This window comes from Xenopus tropicalis, chromosome 8 (assembly GCF_000004195.4).
Source record: "Xenopus tropicalis strain Nigerian chromosome 8, UCB_Xtro_10.0, whole genome shotgun sequence".
NCBI classification, from domain to species: domain Eukaryota; kingdom Metazoa; phylum Chordata; class Amphibia; order Anura; family Pipidae; genus Xenopus; species Xenopus tropicalis.
This window is the reverse complement of record NC_030684.2, coordinates 3,736,714-3,760,959: the sequence shown is the minus strand read 5'-3', so window position 1 is coordinate 3,760,959 and position 24,246 is coordinate 3,736,714. Positions and strand designations below refer to the sequence as shown.

Below are 24,246 nucleotides of genomic sequence, written 5' to 3'. Positions count from 1 at the left end.
CTTCTCTTTCCCCTTCCCCCCTTCTCCTATCTCCCCCCTCATCCCCCCTCCCCTCAGCAGCAAGAGATGCAGACAGGACCAAGCTAAAATGGCAGCTGCTTTGTTGCACAAACACAGAGAGTTTCTAGGGCTGTTGCTCAGGAGTATGGCAAAGCTTTCTGCAGAATAAATATAGTGGCTAATCTATTGGCAATAAAACAAATTTTTCCACGGCAAATTTTCACTGAAGTTTTGCGAAACAATTTGCCAATGGCGAAATGCGGAAATTCGCTGTGGATTAATGCCTGCCGACTAAAATTCACTCATCACTAGTATTTTATCCTTTTGCCATCGTTTGCGAGCAGGTACCTGTGTGCATGAAAAGATAAACCCTCCATTTTGCCCAGTAAGAATCTAAGAAAGATTTTACAAACAACTGAGTTTACCTCTCAGACAAAACACATTTGTCTTATTTTTATTGCTGTCACAGGGTCACAGGATCGCTTGTAAATAACTTGCTGTTTGTTTATGATTTTTATCCACAAAACCAATCGCCTCGACTACACAGTTTATCCATCGCCGAGCGAGCGTCAGCCTCGGGAATCCAACCGTGAGTATTAAATGTTGTGTTTGGAGCTGAAAGCCGTTGATTGTAGCAAATAATTAATTGTTTAATGTTTTAAGTGAATTATATGAAATGTTAAAGTACTTTCTGCTGGTGGTATTTGTAACCTGATTTAATGGCTTTTGTGTTAATCAAATTTTTAAAAATATTTTTTTCCTTTTACTATGTTATAATAAAACAGTACCTGTCCTTAATCCCAACTAAGATATAATTACCCCTTATTGGGGGCAGAACAGCCCTATTGGGTTTATTTCATGGTTAAATGATTCCCTTTTCTGTGTAATAATAAAACAGTACCTGTACTTGATCCCAACTAAGATATAATTACCCCTTATTGGGGCAGAACAGGGTTTATTTAATGGTTAAATGATTCCCTTTTCTCTGTAATAATAAAACAGTACCTGTACTTGATCCCAACTAAGATATAATTACCCCTTATTGGGGCAGAACAGCCCTATTGGGTTTATTTAATGGTTAAATGATTCCCTTTTCTCTGTAATAATAAAACAGTACCTGTACTTGATCCCAACTAAGATATAATTACCCCTTATTGGGGGCAGAACAGCCCTATTGGGTTTATTTCATGGTTAAATGATTCCCTTTTCTCTGTAATAATAAAACAGTACCTGTACTTGATCCCAACTAAGATATAATTACCCCTTATTGGGGGCAGAACAGCCCTATTGGGTTTATTTAATGGTTAAATGATTCCCTTTTCTCTGTAACAATAAAACAGTACCTGTACTTGATCCCAACTAAGATATAATTACCCCTTATTGGGGCAGAACAGCCCTATTGGGTTTATTTAATGGTTAAATGATTCCCTGTTCTCTGTAATAATAAAACAGTACCTGTACTTGATCCCAACTAAGATATAATTACCCCTTATTGGGGGCAGAACAGCCCTATTGGGTTTATTTAATGGTTAAATGATTCCCTTTTCTCTGTAATAATAAAACAGTCCCTGTACTTGATCCCAACTAAGATATAATTACCCCTTATTGGGGCAGAACAGCCCTATTGGGTTTATTTAATGGTTAAAGGATTCCCTTTTCTCTGTAATATTAAAACAGTACCTGTACTTGATCCCAACTAAGATATAATTACCCCTTATTGGGGCAGAACAGCCCTATTGGGTTTATTTAATGGTTAAATGATTCCCTTTTCTCTGTAATAATAAAACAGCACCTGTACTTGATCCCAACTAAGATATAATTACCCCTTATTGGGGCAGAACAGCCCTATTGGGTTTATTTAATGGTTAAATGATTCCCTTTTCTCTGTAATAATAAAACAGTACCTGTACTTGATCCCAACTAAGATATAATTACCCCTTATTGGGGCAGAACAGCCCTATTGGGTTTATTTCATGGTTAAATGATTCCCTTTTCTCTGTAATAATAAAACAGTACCTGTACTTGATCCCAACTAAAGTTGGCCATACACGCACCGATATTATCGTACGAAACCTCGTTTCGTACGATAATCGGTGCGTGTATGGCATGTCGGCGAGTCGACCGATATCGCAGGAAGCTGCCGATATCGGACGACTCGCCGATCGGACAAGTTTGAAAATTTTGATCGGGCGCCATAGAAGGCGCCTGACCAAAATTTTCCCTTCAGAGCTGAATCGGCAGAAGGAGGTAGAAATCCTATTGTTTCTACCTCCTTACCTGCCGATTCAGCCCTGAATGGTGTGTGGCGGATCTTACGATGTTTCGTGCGACCGATGGTCGTACGAAACATCGTCAGATCGCCACGTGTATGGCCACCTTAAGATATAATTACCCCTTATTGGGGCAGAACAGCCCTATTGGGTTTATTTCATGGTTAAATGATTCCCTTTTCTCTGTAATAATAAAACAGTACCTGTACTTGATCCCAACTAAGATATAATTACCCCTTATTGGGGCAGAACAGCCCTATTGGGTTTATTTCATGGTTAAATGATTCCCTTTTCTCTGTAATAATAAAACAGTACCTGTACTTGATCCCAACTAAGATATAATTACCCCTTATTGGGGCAGAACAGCCCTATTGGGTTTATTTAATGGTTAAATGATTCCCTTTTCTCTGTAATAATAAAACAGTACCTGTACTTGATCCCAACTAAGATATAATTACCCCTTATTGGGGCAGAACAGCCCTATTGGGTTTATTTAATGGTTAAATTATTCCCTTTTCTCTGTAATAATAAAACAGTACCTGTACTTGATCCCAACTAAGATATAATTACCCCTTATTGGGGCAGAACAGCCCTATTGGGTTTATTTAATGGTTAAATGATTCCCTTTTCTCTGTAATAATAAAACAATACCTGTACTTGATCCCAACTAAGATATAATTACCCCTTATTGGGGCAGAACAGCCCTATTGGGTTTATTTAATGGTTAAATGATTCCCTTTTCTCTGTAATAATAAAACAGTACCTGTACTTGATCCCAACTAAGATATAATTACCCCTTATTGGGGGCAGAACAGCCCTATTGGGTTTATTTAATGGTTAAAGGATTCCCTTTTCTCTGTAATATTAAAACAGTACCTGTACTTGATCCCAACTAAGATATAATTACCCCTTATTGGGGGCAGAACAGCCCTATTGGGTTTATTTAATGGTTAAATGATTCCCTTTTCTCTGTAATAATAAAACAGTACCTGTACTTGATCCCAACTAAGATATAATTACCCCTTATTGGGGCAGAACAGCCCTATTGGGTTTATTTCATGGTTAAATTATTCCCTTTTCTCTGTAATAATAAAACAGTACCTGTACTTGATCCCAACTAAGATATAATTACCCCTTATTGGGGCAGAACAGCCCTATTGGGTTTATTTAATGGTTAAATGATTCCCTTTTCTCTGTAATAATAAAACAGTACCTGTACTTGATCCCAACTAAGATATAATTACCCCTTATTGGGGCAGAACAGCCCTATTGGGTTTATTTCATGGTTAAATGATTCCCTTTTCTCTGTAATAATAAAACAGTACCTGTACTTGATCCCAACTAAGATATAATTACCCCTTATTGGGGCAGAACAGCCCTATTGGGTTTATTTCATGGTTAAATGATTCCCTTTTCTCTGTAATAATAAAACAGTACCTGTACTTGATCCCAACTAAAGTTGGCCATACACGCACCGATATTATCGTACGAAACCTCGTTTCGTACGATAATCGGTGCGTGTATGGCATGTCGGCGAGTCGACCGATATCGCAGGAAGCTGCCGATATCGGACGACTCGCCGATCGGACAAGTTTGAAAATTTTGATCGGGCGCCATAGAAGGCGCCTGACCAAAATTTTCCCTTCAGAGCTGAATCGGCAGAAGGAGGTAGAAATCCTATTGTTTCTACCTCCTTACCTGCCGATTCAGCCCTGAATGGTGTGTGGCGGATCTTACGATGTTTCGTGCGACCGATGGTCGTACGAAACATCGTCAGATCGCCACGTGTATGGCCACCTTAAGATATAATTACCCCTTATTGGGGCAGAACAGCCCTATTGGGTTTATTTCATGGTTAAATGATTCCCTTTTCTCTGTAATAATAAAACAGTACCTGTACTTGATCCCAACTAAGATATAATTACCCCTTATTGGGGCAGAACAGCCCTATTGGGTTTATTTCATGGTTAAATGATTCCCTTTTCTCTGTAATAATAAAACAGTACCTGTACTTGATCCCAACTAAGATATAATTACCCCTTATTGGGGCAGAACAGCCCTATTGGGTTTATTTAACCCTTTCACTGCCAGCCGTTTTGGTCAAAGCGGAACTTGTATTGCCAGACAGTTTTAGAACATTTTGCACTATTTCACTTTAGGGGCCTTTCCTCAGGGGGACTTTTTGTTTGCCCAGGAAAACAATATATCGCTTTTTTCAGGACAACCTAAGCTTTCAAAATATGGTAGAATTTTTGTGTCATTCCAATTCTATAACAAGATATAGGCTTCTAAATGTCTAAAAATGAAAAAAAAAAATCACATTTTCCATAATATAAACAAACATACTAGAAAAAAAAATTATTTTATGCATGAAAATACAACTAATTTGGAAAGTCCTGTGTCTCCTGTATGTGCCAATACCAAATATATATAGTTTTATGGAGATTTCTCACTTGTATAGGGCAAAAACTCCCAGCAGTACACTATCAAATCCCTAAAGCACTGCTCCAGAAAGTTGCATACTTTTGATTTCAAGGCCAAAAATTCCACTAACAGAAGGTTTATGCCAGAAAATTGTACATTTTTGGAAAGAAAGGATTCTGGGGAATCCAGAATAGGCACAACTGTCTGTCTACTCCAAACTACCAAGTCGCAATGCTTTCCTAAAGTTATTGGTTTTTATCAAAATTTGTGACATTTTTAAAAAATCGCTTCAAAGCTTCCAGTCAATAGTATCTTATCTCCTACAGGTCATAAAGTAACCAGATAAAAAACCCTAAATATCAATGCCAGGGGTCCCCTGGACAGTTTGGTCCCCTTTATGTATGGGTTTACCTAAGTATGTGGCATGTAGGGGCCCCAATGGGAACATACCCCCATATGATCTATCATTTCTGTCATTTCAGCTCCAGCAAAATCAACACATTTACATAATTATATGTTAGATAAAGCTAGTAACAAGTATGCTCACCACAGAAAGCCATATATTTTTGGAAAGTACACATTCCCCCGAATCTAAAATGGATATCTGTGTCTTTCTACTCCAAAGTGCCAAGCCGCAAAGCTTTTCTAAATTTAGCAATTTTGATGACATTTCCATAAATCCCCTCAAAGCTTCCACTTCCTGCAGCATCTTATCTCCCACATAGCGTTAGGTACCAAGATGAAACACCCTAAATTTGAACACCAGGGGTCCATTGAACAGTTTAATACCAAATATGTATAGGTTTACCTTAGTATGTGGCATGTAGGGGCCCCAACGGGAACATACCCCCATATGATCTATCATTTCAGCTCCTGCAAAATCAACACATTTACATCCTTAATGTGGGATAATGCTATAAAAAGTACACTCACCCCAGAAAGCCATATATTTTTGGAAAGTACACATCCCCCCGAATCTATAATGGGTACACATTTCTTTTTACTCCAAAGTACCAAGCTGTAAAGCTTTCCTAAGTTTGCAGATTTTTATGACATTTCAGAAAATCACATAAAAATGTTGCAGTTTGCCGCATTTATCTCACACAATTTCTTGCATACAAAGGCAAATCACCCCAAATAGGAACTCCTAAGGGCTACTGAACAGTTTGATACCCAATATGCATAGATATACCAAAGTCTGCAGTATGTACTGACCCCAAAATGAAAATAGCGCATAAGGATTTCTCGCCTGCCAACTCAGCTTTTGCACACAGAGCCCCCTGTCAGCGTATTATGTGCCGTAACCCCCCTAACTATACAGAGACTCCCAGAAAACCATATAGTTTTAGAAAGTACACATTCTGACAAATCCAACATGGGTAAGGAGTCCTTTCTACACCAAAGTACCAATCTGCAAAGCTTTCGTAAAGTTAGTGGTTTTTATGACATTTCAGAAAATCGCCTAAAAATGTCGCAATTTACTGCATTTATCTCACACAATTTCTTGCGTACAAAGGCAAGTCACCCCAAATAGGAACACCTAAGGTCTACTAAACAGTTTGATGCCCAATATGCATAGATATACCAAAGTCTGTGGTGTGTACTGACCCCGAAATGAAAATAGCGTATTTGGATTTCTCGCCTGCCAAATCAACTTTTGCACACAGAGCCCACTATCAGCATATTTTGTGATGTAACACCCCCTAACTATACAGGCAATGAGGATAAATGCAAGTTTATGCACTTTGGTAGAAATTATATCAATGTGAGTTATACCCTGAATGGTAGAGTGCTGGGGGGATTCTACATTGAGAAGAATTAAGGGGGTATTTGTGGATAACAAGCTGTGTAACTCTAGGCAGTGTCATTCTGTGGCTACTAAAGCAAATAAAGTGCTGTCTTGTATAAAAAGGGCATTGACTCAAGGGATGAAAACATACTTTGTCTCCTTATAGCTCCCTGGTAAGGCCTCACCTTGAATATGGGGGCAGGTTTGGCTCCAGTCCTCACAGAGCAATAGTTTTTTGTCTGACTGATCCCTGTTTGAAAGCTGGAAAGTAAAAGAAGGCAAAAAACTGGGCTGTCTGGGTGACAACTGGACAGGTGGCAACCCTAGTCACACATACTGTTTATGTCAGGTCTTAGTGGTCTGCCTTTCACTCCCACACTATTTGTAAGGAGGTGGAAAATGTTGGAGCAAGAGAAGGAGAAATGTGTATGCTTAATATGTGTACTAGTGAATTTTTTAGGTGTTTTAAAAGTGTTATTGGTTAGTTTGGCCACTAGGTGGCAGTAGAGTGATTTGGTTATAATTTAAATAGCTTAGTGTAACTTAGATCACTGGCCACCAGAGGGCAGTGCAGACAGGAAGGTATAAAAGGAGCAGCCACACCCAGGTTCAGGGTCTTTTGACAAGAGGGCGTGGTCAAGTTACCATCTACCGTCAGGACCCGAGGCACTAGGAGAGGAACAGCTAGAATAGGTTAGAGGGATGTAATAGCGAGCACTAGGTCATAAGGCAGTCAGGGTAGATAGAATGGTCATCCTCTACCCCAACCAGGAGAAAGGGGAACCAGGTTCCAACAGGCACCCCGTTAGTCAGGGAATCCAGCGACATTGTAAATACAGCTATCTACACTGACATATGTGTGAAGTTTATTTGTTAACCTGCCTGCATGAATGCCTTGGTGTGCTCCCGCCCTACATACTTCCTGTTACAGTTAGAGCTGCATCACTTCCTGTCAGATGATCTGAGGAAGCACAAAATGGCAGCTCAAGAGTATGGATGTAAAAGGGCAATATTTACTGGTATATATATTCCAGTTTGGTAAGATTCTATAATATCCAAGCCCTGCCTGTAAGGACAAAGCCCATAAGTTTATTTACAGTTAATCATCTTTACCTTTTCCGATAAACCAACAAGCCCGGGATCTTTCCAGGTAAATATTATCAAGTTTGGCAAATACCTGAGACCATACCATAGACGGAGGCAGCAGCGGCCATGGGAATTTCTCTCCTAAATACGTTCCTTTTGGTTCTTACTGGGATCACTGTTTCCAGCCGCGCCCAAGACATGTCCAAGCCAGGTGAGTACAGATGCAAAGACGTGCAGTGTTACGTTTTAGCCTCATTTTGTAGATGTGACTAAAAACAACCAGTGGGAAAGAAGATCATAGCCCAGTGTTTCACAGTCTATGGTTGGATTGTTGGCTTTTCCTCTGTTCCCCTCTCAGTGCTGATCAGTAGTCTCATCCAATCCCATGTAGGTCCCCTCAGTGTATTGGGGCTTATTGGTTATCCCCATGTATCAGTCTGTATTTGCCCCAGTTGGGTTTGTGCCATTGTCCTACTGGACATGTCTCTGTCTCATTGGGCTGGATCCTATTATTATTATTCTGTTGAACTGGGAATAGGGAAATACTAACATGACCTGTGGGTCGGTGGAACTGTGGGTTGGAGGAGACCCAGAAGTTCATGGAGACATAAAGGGGATATGAAGGCGCAGCCGCCATGTTCATGATACTGGGGAGTATTCTCTATATACTGTACATACAATACAGAGACAAACACAGCAGAACATGGGGCTGTAGGGAAGTAGGAATGGCAGCTGTACGTGAGTAGAACCAGAGAGAGAATATACGTTGCCTTGGGATGGAGCCAGGGATTCTCTTGGGATTTTTTGAATTGGTTATCTGAAGCTTTGATCCAAAAAATACAACATTCTGGAACATTACTGTACATTTCCATTGGAAAAATGTGAAACCCAAAAGGTTCCCTTTGTATGTAGCCTCGTGCCCAATGCATTTCTGTTGAATTATTATACAGGGGGTGGGGTTACTAAATATGTGTGAGTGAGTTCCATGCCCTGAAGAGATTTCAATCACAATCAATCACATTTCTTAAACCCAATGTGTTTTGCTTTTTGACAGATGTGAAAGTTGTCACTGTTGGATTAAAAGGAGATGCATTGCCAGCAGGTAAGTGGGGAACCTTCCATCTTCTCCATGTTTCAAAATGAAATATATAAAATATATATTGAAATATATAATCAAACATAGCGTATTCTTTGAGGGAGAGATGTTCTCCTATTGGCCCAGGGGTCTTATGTATATTCTGAATTCTATCAAAGGGGAGGGATCCTATAGTTTTTCCTCTTTGGACCCCACTTTGAACAGAGGGTAGGATGTGCTGTAGGCCCCGGGGCCAATCTAGTTCCTGTTATGTTACACTGTAGGACTGTGAGGGCTAGAATGAGGACTTCTCTGCTCTACCAAGGAGAGACAGCGTGGGGTTAGTCATCCCTAAATGACACTCACCAAGTGTAGGGACCCAATGGAAAAGGAACCCAGGGTAGATGAAACGGGAACTCCAATGAGCTTCTGAAACAAATGTGTCATCACTCTGTGAGATCTATTTGGCTTCTCAATGTTCAATCCCTTGCATTTAGTCTTCAATATACTTTTTTCCATATCTAAAATTAAAAAGTCTCTTGGATGAGACAGAAAGCAGATCACTGGTTTAGTATGAAGCTCAATGGACCAATGTGCCTCAGCCTGTTATCATGACTTAAATATCTACTAATTTTCAGGACATCAAGGGGAGAAAGGAGAACCTGGAGTGTGGTACCAAGGTAAGAACACTATGACCAATGTCCTACACTCAATTCACTTATTATGGAATAAAGTATTCTTTGAGGAAGAGATGTTCTCCTATTGGCCCAAGGGACTTATGTATATTCCGAATTCTTTAAAATGGGAGAGATCCTATGTTTTTTCCTCTTTGGACCCCACTTTGAACAGAGGGTAGGATGTGCTGTAGTCCCCGGGGCCAATCTAGTTCCTGTTATGTTACACTGTAGGACTGTGAGGCTAGAATGAGGACAACATAGGGTTAGTAATCGCTAGATGACACCCACCAAGTGTAGGGACCCAAGGGAAAAGGAACCCAGGGTAGATGTACAACTGCCTCAGATGCAGTCACTGAAGTAAGCTGGTAGGCTTGGGTTGGAAACTTGGTGATGAGACCAACTCAAACGGCAACTCCAATGAGCTTCTGAAACAAATGTGTCATCTCTCTGTGAGATCTATTTGACTTACCAATGTTCTTTCCCTTGCATTTAGTCTTCCATATACTTTTTTTTCCATATCTGAAATTAAAAAGTCTATTGGATGAGACAGAACGCAGAACAGTGATTAAGTATGAAGCTCAATGGACCAATGTGTCTCAGCCTGTTGTTATGACTTACATTTCTACTAAGTTTCAGGACATCAAGGGGATAAAGGAGAACCTGGAGTGTGGTACCCAGGTAAGAACAATCTGTCCTACACTCAGTTTACTTTTTATGGAATCAAACATAACGTATACTTTGAGGGAGGGATGTTCTCTTATTGGTCCAGGGGTCTTATGTATATTCTGAATTCTTTCAAAGGGGAAGATTCTATAGTTTTTCCCTCTTTGGACCCCACTTTAAACAGAGGGTAGGATGTGCTATAGCCCCGGGGCCAATCTAGTTCCTGTTATGTTATTGTTACATAGTTACATAGTTACATAGGGTTGAAAAAAGACCAGAGTCCATCAAGTTCAACCCATCCAAGTAAACCCAGCACCCACAAACCCACACCTACCAATCTACAGACTCACATACATAAACCTGTTATGCTGTAGGACTGTGAAGGCTAGAATGAGGACTTCTCTGCTCTACCAAGGAGAGACAGTGTGGGGTTAGTCATCCCTTGATGACACCCACCAAGTTTAGGGACCCAAGGGAAAAGGTACCCAGGGTAGATGTACAACTGCCTCAGATGCAGTCATTGAAGTAAGCTGGTAGGCTTGGGTTGGAAACTTGGTGATGAGACCAATTGAAACGGGAACTCCAATGAGCTTCTTAAACAAATGTGTCATCTCTCTGTGAGATCTATTTGGCTTCTCAATGTTCTTTCCCTTGCATTTAGTCTTTGATATACTCTTTTTCCATATCTAAAATTAAAAAGTCTCTTGGATGAGACAGAAAGCAGATCATTGGTTTAGTATGAAGCTCAATGGACCAATGTGCCTCAGCCTGTTATCATGACTTACATTTCTACTAATTTTCAGGACAACAAGGGGAGAAAGGAGAAACTAGAGTGTGGTACAAAGGTAAGAACAATATGAACAATGTCCTACACTCAATTTACTTATTATGGAATCAAATATAACGTATTTTTTGAGGTAGAGATGTTCTCCTATTGGCCCAGGGGACTTTTGTATATTCCGAATTCTTTAAAAGGGAAGGGATCCTATAGTTTTTCCTCTTTTGTCCCCACTTTGAACAGAGGGTAGGATGTGCTGTAGGCCCCGGGGCCAATCTAGTTCCTGTTATGTTACACTGTAGGACTGTGAGGCTAGAATGAGGATTTCTCTTCTATACCAAGGAGAGACAGTGTGGGGTTAGTCATCCCTAGAAGACACCCATCAAGTGTAAGGACCCAAGAGAAAAGGAACCCAGGGTAGATGTACAACTGCCTCAGATGCAGTCACTGAAGTAAGCTGGTAGGCTTGGGTTGGAAAGTTTTTGATGAGACCAACTGAAACGGGAACTCCAATGAACTTCTGAAACAAATGTCATCTCTCTGTGAGATCTATTTGACTTCTCAATGTTTTTCCCTTGCATTTAGTCTTCAATATACTTTTTTCCATATCTGAAATTAAAAAGTCTCTTGGATGAGACAGAACGCGGAACAGTGATTTAGTATGAAGCTCAATGGACCAATGTGCCTCAGCCTGTTGTTATGACTTATATTTCTACTAAGTTTCAGGACATCAAGGGGAGAAAGGAGAACCTGGAGTGTGGTACCCAGGTAAGAACAATCTGACCAATGTCCTACACTCAGTTTACTTTTTATGGAATCAAACATAACGTATACTTTGAGGGAGGGATGTTCTCTTATTGGCCCAGGGGTCTTATGTATATTCTGAATTCTTTCAAAGGGGAGGGATTCTATAGTTTTTCCCTCTTTGGACCCCACTTTAAACAGAGGGTAGGATGTGCTGTAGGCCCCGGGGCCAATCTAGTTCCTGTTATGTTACACTGTAGGACTGTGAGGGTTAGAATGAGGACTTCTCTGCTCTACCAAGGAGAGACAGTGTGGGGTTAGTCATCCCTAGATGACACCCACCAAGTGTAGGGACCCAAGGGAAAAGGTACCCAGGGTAGATGTACAACTGCCTCAGATGCAGTCACTGAAGTAAGCTGGTAGGCTTGGGTTGGAAACTTGGTGATGAGACCAACTGAAACGGGAACTCCAATGAGCTTCTTAAATAAACGTGTCATCTCTCTGTGAGATCTATTTGACTTCTCAATGTTTTTTCCCTTGCATTTAGTCTTTGATATACTTTCTTTCCATATCTCAAATTAAAAGGTCTCTTGGATAAGACGCAGAACAGTGGTTTCGTATGAAGCTCAATGGACCAATGTGCCTCAGTCTGTTATCATGACTTACATATCTACTTATTTTCAGGACAAAAAGGGGAGAAAGGAGAATCTGGAGTGTGGTACAAAGGTAAGAACAATATGACCAATGTGCTACACTCAGTTTACTTATTATGGAATCAAACATAACGTATACTTTGAGGGAGAGATGTTCTCCTATTGGACCCCACTTTGAACAGAGGGTACGATGTGCCAATCTAGTTCCTGTTATGTTCCACTGAATGACCCTGAGGCTGCCCCCAGTTGCACCCCCTCTGTTATGTTCCAATGAATGACCCCGAGGCTGCCCCCAGTCCCACCCCCCCGCCGGTCGCACGCATGCGTGAACAGCGGGAATGCGCAAACGGGGAGGGGGGGCAGTAGGCCAAACTTGCATAGGGAGCAGAGGGGAGAAGTCCCTATTACTCCGTATGGGAACAACAATTTTACTATTTTGGTGCGGCATGCCGCCCCCGGGTTTGCCCCGCCCTACGCCTGGCCCTTTGTGGCCTCTCCACAAATCTGGGCCTGGCTAGAATGAGGACTTCTCTGCTCTACCAATGAGAGACAGCGTGTGGTTAGTCATCCCCTAGATGACACCAACCAAGTGTAGGGACCCAAGGGAGAAGGAACCCAGGGTAGATGTACAACTGCCTCAGATGCAGTCACTGAAGTAAAATAGTAGGCTTGGGTTGGAAACTTGGTGATGAGACCAACTGAACCAACCAAATTGGGAACTCCAATGAGCTTCTAAAAAACAAATGTGTCATCTCTCTGTGAGATCTATTTGACTTCTCAATGTTCTTCCCTTGCATTTAGTCTTCGATACTTTTTTCCATGTCTGAAATTGAAAAGTCTCCTGAATGAGACAGAACCCAGAACAGTGATTTAGTTTTAAGCTCAACAGACCAATGTGCCTCAGCCTGTTTTCATGTCTTACATTTCTACTAAGTTTCAGGACATCAAGGAGAGAAAGGAGAACCTGGAGTGTGGTACCCAGGTAAGAACAATCTGACAAATGTGCTACACTCAGTTTACTTTTTATGGAATCAAACATAACGTATACTTTGAGGGAGGGACGTTCTCCTATTGGCCCAGGGGTCTCATGTATATTCTGAATTCTTTCAAAGGGGAGGGATTCTATAGTTTTTCCTTCTTTGGATCCCACTTTAAACAGAGGGTAGGATGTGCTGTAGGCCCTGGGGCCAATCTAGTCCCTGTTATGTTATACTGTAGGACTGTGAGGCTAGAATGAGGACTTCTCTGCTCTACCAAGGAGAGACAGTGTGGGGTTAGTCATCCCTAGATGACACCTACCAAGTGTAGGGACCCAAGGGAAAAGGTACCCAGGGTAGATGTACAACTGCCTCAGATGCAGTCTCTGAAGTAAGCTGGTAGGCTTGGGTTGGAAACTTGGTGATGAGACCAACTGAAACTGGAACTCCAATGAGCTTCTGAAACAAATGTGTCATCTCTCTGTGAGATCTATTTGACTTCTCAATGTTCTTTCCCTTGCATTTAGTCTTCAATATACTTTTGTTCCATATCTGAAATTAAAAAGACTCTTGGATTAGACAGAACACAGGACTGTGGTTTAGTATGAAGCTCAATGGACCAATGTGCCTCAGCCTGTTATCATGACCTACATTTCTTCTACTTTTCAGGACAAAAAGGGGAGAAAGGAGAATCTGGAGTGTGGTACCAAGGTAAGAACAAACTGACCAATGTCCTACACTCAATTTACTTATTATGGAATCAAACATAACGTATACTTTGAGGGAGAGATGTTCTCCTATTGGCCCAGGGGACTCATGTATATTCCCAATTCTTTAAAAGGGGAGAGATCCTATAGTTTTTCTTATTTGGACCCCACTTTGAACAGAGGGTTGGATGTGCTATAGGCCCCGGGGCCAATCTAGTTCCTGTTATGTTACACTGTAGGACTGTGAGGGCTAGAATCAGGGCCGGATTTCCAAACTGGCCTCCCCCAGTCACATCCCCCCCTGGTTTCAAGCATGCGTTAACAGGGGAAAGCGCATGCGCAAACAGGGGGGGGGGCACGAATGTGCGGTAGGCCAAACTTGCATCCGGAGCAGTGGGGAGAAGTCTCCATTGCTCCGTATGGGAACAACAATTTTACGATTTTGGTGCGGCATGCCGCCCCCGGGTTTGCCCCGCCCTAGGCCCGGCCCTTTGTGGCCTCTCCACAAATCGGGGCCTGGCTAGAATGAGGACTTTTCTGCTCTACCAATGAGAGACAGCGTGCGGTTAGTCATCCCTAGATGACACCAACCAAGTGTAGGGACCCAAGGGAAAAGGAACCCAGGGTAGATGTACAACTGCCTCAGATGCAGTCACTGAAGTAAGATAGTAGGCTTGGGTTGGAAACTTGGTGATGAGACCAACTGAACCAACCAAAATGGGAACTCCAATGAGCTTCTAAAAAACAAATGTGTCATCCCTCTGTGAGATCTATTTGACTTCTCAATGTTCTTCCCTTGCATTTAGTCTTCGATATACTTTTTTTCCATGTCTGAAATTGAAAAGTCTCCTGAATGAGACAGAACAGTGATTTAGTTTTAAGCTCAATGGACCAATGTGCCTCAGCCTGTTGTTATGATTTACATTTCTACTAAGTTTCAGGTCATCAAGGAGAGAAAGGAGAACCTGGAGTGTGGTACCAAGGTAAGAACAATCTGACCAATGTCCTACACTCAGTTTACTGTATATACTCGAGTATAAGCCTAGTTTTTCAGCACCCAAAATGTGCTGAAAAAGTCAGCCTCGGCTCATACTCGAGTCGGGTGCCATGGGTCCCTCCAGACTCCCTTCAGCACCCTTTGTCCTTTGTGTGCAAATTAGGCCACCTGCAACCGGACCCTCCAGTGCCCTGGCCTAGGCTCCCACTAGCAATACTTATTCCCCCTTACGTGTCCTCCGGGACTGGGTCTGCTTCCAGTTTGCCAATGAGCAATGAGCGTGGGGTGGTACTCATATTGTTTTTGTTGACCCTTTTCTCCACTTACAGAGCTAGTTTATTGTTTTTCTTTTAAATAAATACTTAAAAACATATACCCCACTGATGCCTCAATTTATGTAATTTTACTGGTATTTATTTTGATTATTGAAACTTAGCAGTAGCTGCTGCATTTCCCACCCTAGGCTTATACTCGAGTTAATAAGTTTTTCCAGTTTTCTTAGGTAAAATTAGGTACCTCGGCTTATATTCGGATCGGTTTATACTCGAGTATATACGGTACTTATTATGGAATCAAACATAACATATACTTTGAGGGAGGGATGTTCTCCTACTGGCCGAGGGGTCTTATGTATATTCCAAATTCTTTCAAAGGGGAGGGATTCTATAGTTTTTCCTCTTTGGATCCCACTTTAAACAGAGGGCAGGATGTGCTGTAGGCCCTGGGGCTTGTGATGAGCGAATCTGTTCCGTTTCGCTTCGCCAAAAAATTCGCGAATCTTTCAAAAGATCCGCGAAACGGCGAAAAATTCGCGAAACGGCGAAAATGTTGTGCGACAAAAAAAATTGTTGTGCGCAGCTGTTGTTTCGTCGCACGCGGCTATTGTTTCTTCGCACATCGATCATTTCGTCGCACGACGATCGTTTCGTCGCACGCGGCTATTGTTTCGTCGCACGGCGATTGTTTCGTCGCACGCGGCTATTATTTCGTCGCACGGCGATTGTTTCGTCGCACGCGGCTATTGTTTCGTCGCACGCCGATTGTTTCATCGCACGCGGCTATTGTTTCGTCGCACGGCAATTGTTTCGTCGCATGCGGCTATTGTTTCGTCGCACAGCGATTGTTTCATCGCCCGCGGCTATTGTTTTGTTGCACGGCTATTGTTTAGTCGCACGCAGCTATTATTTTGTCGCCCGCGACTATTCTTTTTTGACGCCGTCGACAATTTTTGGACGTGCAGCGAATTTTTCCGCGGTGAAATTTTTCAGCAGTTTCGCGAAACAATCCGCCAATGGCGAAACACGGAAATTCGCCGCGAATCCATGCCTGGCGAAACTTTTCGCCCATCACTACCTGGGGCCAATCTAGTCCCTGTTATGTTATACTGTAGGACTGTGAGGCTAGAATGAGGACTTCTCTGCTCTACCAAGGAGAGACAGTGTGGGGTTAGTCATCCCTAGATGACACCCATCAAGTGTAGGGACCCAAGGGAAAAGGTACCCAGGGTAGATGTACAACTGCCTCAGATGCAGTCACTGAAGTAAACTGGTAGGCTTGGGTTAGAAACTTGGTGATGAGACCAACTGAAACGGGAACTCCAATGAGCTTCTGAAACAAATGTGTCATCTCTCTGTGAGACCTATTTGACTTATCAATGTTCTTTCCCTTGTATTTAGTCTTCAATATACTTTTGTTCCATATCTGAAATTAAAAAGTCTCTTGGATGAGACAGAACACAGGACTGTGGTTTAGTATGAAGCTCAACGGACCAATGTGCCTCAGCCTGTTATCATGACTTATATTTCTACTACTTTCCAGGACAAAAAGGGGAGAAAGGAGAATCTGGAGTGTGGTACCAAGGTAAGAACAAACTGACCAATGTCCTACACTCAGTTTACTTATTATGGAATCAAACATAACGTATACTTTGAGGGAGTGATGTTCTCCTATTGGCTCAGGGGTCTTATGTGTATTCTGAATTCTTTCAAAGGGGAAGGACTCTATAGTTTTTCTCTCTTTGGACCCCACTTTAAACAGAGGCTAGGATGTGCTATAGGCCCCAGGGCCAATCTAGTTCCTGTTATGTTATAGTTACATAGTTACATAGGGTTGAAAAAAGACCAGAGTCCATCAAGTTCAACCCATCCAAGTAAACCCAGCACCCACAAACCCACACTTACCTTATGTATATTCCAAATTCTTTCTTTTCCTCTTTGGAACCCACTTTAAACAGAGGGTAGGATGTGCTGTAGTCCCCGGGGCCAATCTAGTTCCTGTTATGTTACGCTGTAGGACTGTGAGGGCTAGAATGAGGACTTCTCTGCTCTACCAAGGAGAGACAGTGTGGGGTTAGTCATCCTGAGATGACACCCACCAAGTGTAGGGACCCAAGGGAAAAGGTACCAAGGGTAGATGTACAACTGATGCAGTCACTGAAGTAAGCTGGTAGGCTTGGGTTGGAAACTTGGTGATGAGATCAACTGAAATGGGAACTCCAATGAGCTTCTTAAACAAATGTGGCATCTCTCTGTGAGATCAATTTGACTTATCAATGTTCTTTCCTTGCATTTAGTCTTCCATATACTTTTGTTCCATATCTCAAATTAAAAAGTCTCTTGGATGAGACAGAACGTGGAACAGTGGTTTAGCATGAAGCTCTTTGGACCAATGTGCCTCAGCCTGTTATCATGACCTACTTTTCTACTAATTTTCAGGAAAAAAAGGGGAGAAAGGAGAACCTGGAGTGTGGTACCAAGGTAAGAACGTTCTGTTCCTCACGCTGAGACCCACAGCTCATTTGTTCCATTTTCATCAGAAAACAGACAAAAAACTCACACCAATAAGTAATGAATAAAGTTGAAATATATTGGATAATAAAGCTATTATGTATTTTTAAGAGATATATATAGTTAATGATTAATTATGCAGTCTACATTATTGTTACCACCAAACACCAGAATGGAGGGAAATATGTAGGTCATCACCACTCCCTCCAGCAGGTCCATCATGGCTTCCCTCGGTTGGCTCAATCCCCCATCATTACTGCAGTCTTTCCAATTCCTGGAACCCTCACATCCCGCTCCCTCACTACTGTCCTGTGGTCACTTTTATGCAGATTTATCAGTACCTGCCCCAACCTCCAACCAACATGTCCCAACTTGCCAGATAGGGATTATAAAGGCCCACCGAACCCTTTGTAGGCTCTTCTCCCTATGTTTGCTTCAAATTGCGGTCATATATCGACCTCCTGGACCAACCTCACAATTCTTTGACAACGTTTCTGCCTGGCTTTCTTATTTTCTTTCCTCTGATTCCCCATCCATTGTACTAGGTGACTTTAACATACCTGTTAACAATCCTAATGCCCCTACTGTCTGTAAACTCCTTGCACTCACATCCTCCTTTGTGTTATCTCTGTGCTCTGATGCCCCCTCTCTCCAATGGAAACTCCCTGGATCTTATATTGTAAGTGTGAGTGAGGCCCTTTACCTGAAGAGCTTGCAATCAAAATCAATCACATTCCTTGATCCCAATGTGTTTTGCTTTCCCACAGATGTGAAACTTCTTGGGGATGGTAAATCAGACAAACTGGTGATTTTGAGAGGGTGCCTAGGGGCTCCTGGACAACCAGGATTAAAGGGAGATACAGGACCAGCAGGTATGTGAGGAACCTTCCATCTTCTCCATGTTTCAAAGTGAAATATATAACAGTGAAATTCTGCAAAAGACCAATGTCCTACACTCAATTTACTTATTATGGAATCAAACATTACGTACACTTTGAGGGAGGGATGTTCTCTTATTGGCCCAGGGGTCTCATGTATATTCTCAATTCTATCAAAGGGGATGGATCCTATAGTTTTTCCTCTTTGGACCCCACTTTGAACAGAGGGTAGGATGTGCTGTAGGCCCTGGGGCCAATCTAGTTCCTGTTATGTTACACTGTAGGATTGTGAGGGCTAGAATGAGGACTTCTCTGCTCTACCAAGGAGAGACAGTGTGGGGTTAGTCATCCCTAGAGGACACCCACCAAGTGTAGGGACCCAAGGGAAAAGGAACCCAGGGTAGATGTACAGCTGCCTCAGATGCAATCACTGAAGTAAACTGGTAGGCTTGGGTTGGAAACTTGCTGATGAGACCAACTGAAACGGGAACTCCAAGAGCTTCTGAAACAAATGTGTCTCTCTGTGAGATCTTTTAGACTTCTCAGTGTTTTTCCCTTGCATTTAGTCTTCAATATACTTTTTTTTCAAATCTGAAATTAAAAAGTCTCTTGGATGAGACAGAACGCGGAACCTTGGTTTAGTATGAAGCTCAATGGACCAATGTGCCTCAGCCTGTTGAGAGTTCCCTTGAGGTTCCATTTGTATATAGCCTTGTGCCCATTGTATTTCTGTTGAATTATTATACAGCGCCGCCCAAACGTGAGCACTAACAGGGGGTGCGGTTACTAAATATTTAACTGTGTAAGTGGTAGGATTTCCAATCACAGTGTGAGTGAGGCCCTTTCCCTGAAGAGCTTGCAATCAAAATCAATCACATTCCTTGATCCTAATGTGTTTTGCTTTCCCACAGATGTGAAACTTCTTGGGGGTGGTGAATCAGACAAACTGGCGATTCTGAGAGAGTGCACAGGGGCTCCTGGACCACCAGGTTTAAAAGGAGATACAGGGCCAGCAGGTAAGTGGGGAACCTTCTTCTCCATGTTTCAAAGTGAAATATATAACAGTGAAATTCTGCAAAAGACCAATGTCCTACACTCAGTTTACTTATTATGGAATCAAACAAATGTATACATTGAGGGAGGGATGTTCTCCTATTGGCCCAGGGGTAACCCACTTTGAACAGAGGGTAGGATGTGCTGTAGGCCCTTGGGCCAATCTAGTTCCTGTTATGTTCTGCTGTAGGAATGTGAGGGCTAGAATGAGGACTTCTCTGCTCTACCAAGGAGAGACAGTGTGGGATTAGTCATCCCTAGATGACGCCCACCCAGTGTAGGCGCCCAATGAAAAAGGAACCCAGGGTAGATGTACAACTGCCTCAGATGCAGTCACTGAAGTAAGCTGGCAGGCTTGGGTTGGAAACTTGGTTGGTGATGAGACCAAGTGAAACGGGAACTCCAATGAGCTTCTGAAACAAATGTGTCATCTCTCTGTGAGACCTATTTGATTTCTCAATGTTTTTCCCTTACATTTAGTCTTTGATTTACTTTTTTCCATATCTGAAATTAAAAAGTCTCGTGGATGAGACAGAACATGGAACAGTGGCTTAGTATGAAGCTCAATGGACCAGTGTGCCCCAGCTTGTTATCATGACCTACATTTCTACTTATTTTCAGGACATCAAGGGGAGAAAGGAGAATCTAGAGTGTGGTACCCAGGTAAGAATGTTCTGTTCCGCAGGCTGAGACCCACAACTCATTTGTTCTGATCCTTATAAGAAAACAGACAAAAAAACAAAAAGATTAAGGTTGATATATATAGATTCTTCCAATGTTAGTAAGCTCTGACCTATCTCTCCCATTCATCTCCAAACTACTCAAGCGCCTAGTGACGCTATTCCTCTCTGACAATAACCTGCTGGATCCCCTACAATCTGGTTTTAGACAACACCACTTCACCAAAACTGCTCTAACCCGACTATCTAATGACCTCCTATCGGCTAAAGCCAAAAACCAATACTCACTACTAATACTTCTTTATCTCTCAGCTGCTTTTGACTCTGTGGATCCCCCTCTTCTCCTCCAGTCTCTCTGCTCTCTTGGCCTTCGTGACACTGCCTTGTCCTGGTTTTCATCTTCTTATTTCTCAGATGGATCTTTCAGTGTCTCTTACAATGGAGCATCATCTTCTCCCCTTGCCTCTTTCCATCAGGGTTCCTCAAGGCTCTGCCCTGGGCCCCCTACTATTTTCTCTCTATACCTCCTCACTTGGCAAACTAATCAATTCTCTTGGCTTTCAAGCTTTTCTATGCTGATGATACTCAGATCTATCTTTCATCTCAACCTAGAGCTTCTAACTCGTGTCTCTCCCTGCCTGCCCATTATCTCTACTTGGATGTCCCAATGTTTCCTTAAATTAACCCTCTCTGAACTGGTTCTCTTTCCCCCATCCAACACCCACATTGTTCCCGAGGTATCTATCCCAGTTACCAATTCTACCATCACCCCATCTTCCCAGGCCTGGTACCTTGGGGTTATCCTTGATTCTGCCCTGTCCTTCACTCCTCATATCCACTTATCAAATCATGTCACTTTCACCTAAGAAATATTTCCAAAATATGATCATTTATCACTCAAGATGCTGCCAAAATTCCTATTCACTCTCTTATCATCTCTCGCCAGGCTCATACACCTCTCCAACCGCTCCCCCTCTGCCAGTCCCTCTGCCATGCCACTCTGCCAATCTCTGCACTGGCTTCCCCTACCATCAAGGCTCCTTTTAGCCCCTCTCTCCCTAACCAATATGGTGATTTTGCTTCCTTGTTTTCCAAGTCCCACCCCCTAAGAGCCATGTTTCAATATCATGAATTAACTAATATCGTAATATATCCCTTGTGTATCTGTAGCTGTTAAGAACTGTATGGAGCTGCGCACGTATGGAGTCCTATTTTCCGGCTGGTACACAATCTACCCAGATGGTAACAAGCCTCTAAATGTTCTCTGTGACATGCATACAGATGGAGGCGGATGGATAGTAAGTATACAATAGAAAGTCCCTCTAGTCTCTCTAGTATCTGTGCTCCCTCTAGTATCTGTGCTCCCTAAAATATCTGTGCCCCCTTTAGTATCTGTGCTCCCTATAGTATAGACTTTCCCCCCCTGCCAGGTGTTTCAGAAACGAATGGATGGTTCTGTGGACTTCTACAGAGACTGGGGTTCCTACAGACAAGGTTTTGGCAGCCAACTGAGCGAGTTCTGGTTGGGAAATGAGAACATTCACCGCCTTACGTCCTCAGGTACCCACACATGCCGGCAGTCTTGCCCATATTTTCTCACTAGATACTCAGTGGATTTAGAAGGGTTGGTATGGTAAATAATGTAATCTACATTAATACAACATTATTTGATCGACTGGATGATGAGCAGAGGGAGGAGATGGTAAGGTCGGGAAACAGGAACATTCAGCAGTTGTTGGTACATTGGCAAAGCTGTTTCTGGGGGTCTGGTTATGGGGGTTACACACCACCTTACTAACGTCCTACTCTATTCAGGGAATATCCAGCTGCGAATTGACCTGGAGGATTTTGATAACAATCGAACCTACGCCACCTACAGCCAATTCCGACTGGAGCCAGAGTCTCAGAAATACACCCTGCGTCTTGGAGCATTCACTGGGGGCACTGCAGGTAAATGACTGTGTCATTGGGGGTGGGGGTAACTATTCTTGAGGGAAATGTATTCAGTCATTTGGATGTCAGCACCACCTTTATGCTGATGGCACCCAACTCTACTGGTCTCCTCCTGCCCTCTCTTTCTGTCCTTTCCTAAGTTACAGACTGCCTGTCTGCTGTCTCCTCCTGGATGTCACAGCACCACCGGAATATATCTAATTAGAATTCATTATATTTCCTCCAACATCTACCTCCCCCGCAAGGTGTAACTTGCAGTCATTAACATCATCTTTCCATCAACTACACAGGCACGCTGCCTAGGGATCATATTACATTAAATGGGTATGTGTTGGAGGTATCCTTAATTGAGAAGGATTCAGAGGTATTTGTGGATAACAAGCTGTGTTGGGTAGGGGGTGCCTAATCTTGAAGGCAGTGAGGTTGGGGAATGCCCTGCCGGGGGATGTTGGGTAGAGGGTTCTTCACGGTGAGGGCAGTGAGGTTGGGGAATGCCCTGCCGGGGGATGTTGGGTAGGGCGATCCTCACGGTGAGGACAGTGAAGAGGTTGGGTAGGGGGTTCCTCATGTTGAGGGCAGTGAGGTTGGGGAATGCCCTGCTGGAGTTGTTGGGTAGGGCGATCCTCACGGTGAGGACAGTGAAGAGGTTGGGTAGGGGGTTCCTCATGTTGAGGGCAGTGAGGTTGGGGAATGCCCTGCTGGAGTTGTTGGGTAGGGCGATCCTCACGGTGAGGACAGTGAAGAGGTTGGGTAGGGGGTTCCTCATGTTGAGGGCAGTGAGGTTGGGGAATGTCCTGCCGGGGTGTGTTGGGTAGGGGGTTCCTCATGTTGAGGGCAGTGAGGCTGGGGAATGCCCTGCTGGGGGATGTTGGGTAGGGGGTTCCTCACAGTGAGGACAGTGAAGAGGTTGGGGAATGCCCTGCTGGAAGATGTTGGGTAGGGGGTTCCTCATGTTGATCATGTTGAGGGCAGTGAGGTTGGGGAAAGCCCTGTTGGGTGATGTTGGGTAGGGGGTTCCTCACAGTGAGGGCAATGAAGAGGTTGGGGATTGCCCTGCCGGGGGATGTTCGGAAGGGGGTTCCTCATGTTGAGGGCAGTGAGGCTGGGGAATGCCCTGCCGGGGGATGTTGGGTAGGGGGTTCCTCACGGTGAGGGCAGTGAGGAGGTTGGGGAATGCCCTGCCGGGGGATGTTGGGTAGGGAGTTCCTCACAGTGAGGACAGTGAAGAGGTTGGGGAATGCCCTGCCGGGGGATGTTGGGTAGGGGGTTCCTCATGGTGAGGGCAGTGAGGTTAAGGAATGCCCTGCCGGGGGATGTTGGGTAGGGGGTTCCTCATGGTGAGGGCAGTGAGGGGGTTGGGGAATGCCCTGCTGGAGGATGTTGGGTAGGGGGTTCCTCGAGTTGAGGGCAGTAAGGTTGGGGAATGCCCTGCCGGGGGATGTTGGGCAGGGAGTTCCTTACAGTGAGAGCAGTGAGGAGGTTGGGGAATGCCCTGCCGGGGGATGATGGGTAGGGGATTCCTTGCAGTAATTTTCCTTGGAAATCAAGAGCTGGAGGAGGTAAAGGATGTTGTCTCTTTCCAGGGGACTCCTTGTCTTCTCACAACAACAAAGCTTTCGCCTCAAAGGATGCGGATTACGATGAGAGTGTTAACAGTAACTGTGCAGAGAAATACAAAGGGGCCTGGTGGTATGTAAAGTGTTACGATGCCTGTCTGAATGGGGAATATTTGCGGGGACCACTCGGTCAGAACTATGGAGGAATCGCCTGGAAAACATTCAGAGGGTATAACTACTCACTGAAAAAGTCTGAAATGAAGTTTCGGCCCCTATAGGAACAGAGAATAATCGAATCCAAGGTATCTTATCCGGTGATTTTACATTCAGAAGGCCGTGTTTTTCTTTCACGGGAAATTAACACTTGGAATTGTGTTGGAATGATTGCCTGGGAATGTTCCATTGCTGCTCGGGGATGTTGGGCAGTTATGGCTTTAGTCGCTACTCTATGATTTGTGCAGTTATTTCTCCCTAAAATAAAGTTGCTTCTGCGTCTCAGA

The 24,246-nt window shown here is 43.3% G+C and overlaps 1 protein-coding gene across 15 annotated transcripts; it reads left to right on the top strand.

Annotated features, from left to right (window-relative positions):
• The first annotated feature begins 345 nt into the window (after positions 1 to 345).
• LOC100496379 (ficolin-1-B) lies at positions 346 to 24,246 on the top strand. 15 transcript variants are annotated; one of them, XM_031890727.1, is made up of 20 exons: positions 346 to 589; positions 7,634 to 7,780; positions 8,624 to 8,671; positions 9,283 to 9,324; positions 9,958 to 9,999; positions 10,788 to 10,829; positions 11,483 to 11,530; positions 12,191 to 12,232; positions 13,094 to 13,141; positions 13,806 to 13,847; positions 14,779 to 14,826; positions 16,659 to 16,700; positions 17,555 to 17,596; positions 18,394 to 18,498; positions 19,416 to 19,520; positions 20,179 to 20,220; positions 21,408 to 21,535; positions 21,668 to 21,797; positions 22,053 to 22,187; positions 23,774 to 24,246. In XM_031890727.1, the coding sequence occupies exons 2-20, from the start codon at positions 7,696 to 7,698 to the stop codon at positions 24,022 to 24,024; spliced, it is 1,467 nt and encodes a 488-aa protein (XP_031746587.1). In that variant the 5' UTR covers positions 346 to 589; positions 7,634 to 7,695; the 3' UTR covers positions 24,025 to 24,246. The 15 variants fall into 15 exon arrangements, with proteins under 15 accessions (XP_031746587.1, XP_031746590.1, XP_031746586.1 ...); XM_031890726.1 differs by having other exon boundaries at positions 347 to 589; positions 9,952 to 9,999; positions 11,489 to 11,530; XM_031890725.1 differs by having other exon boundaries at positions 348 to 589; positions 9,952 to 9,999.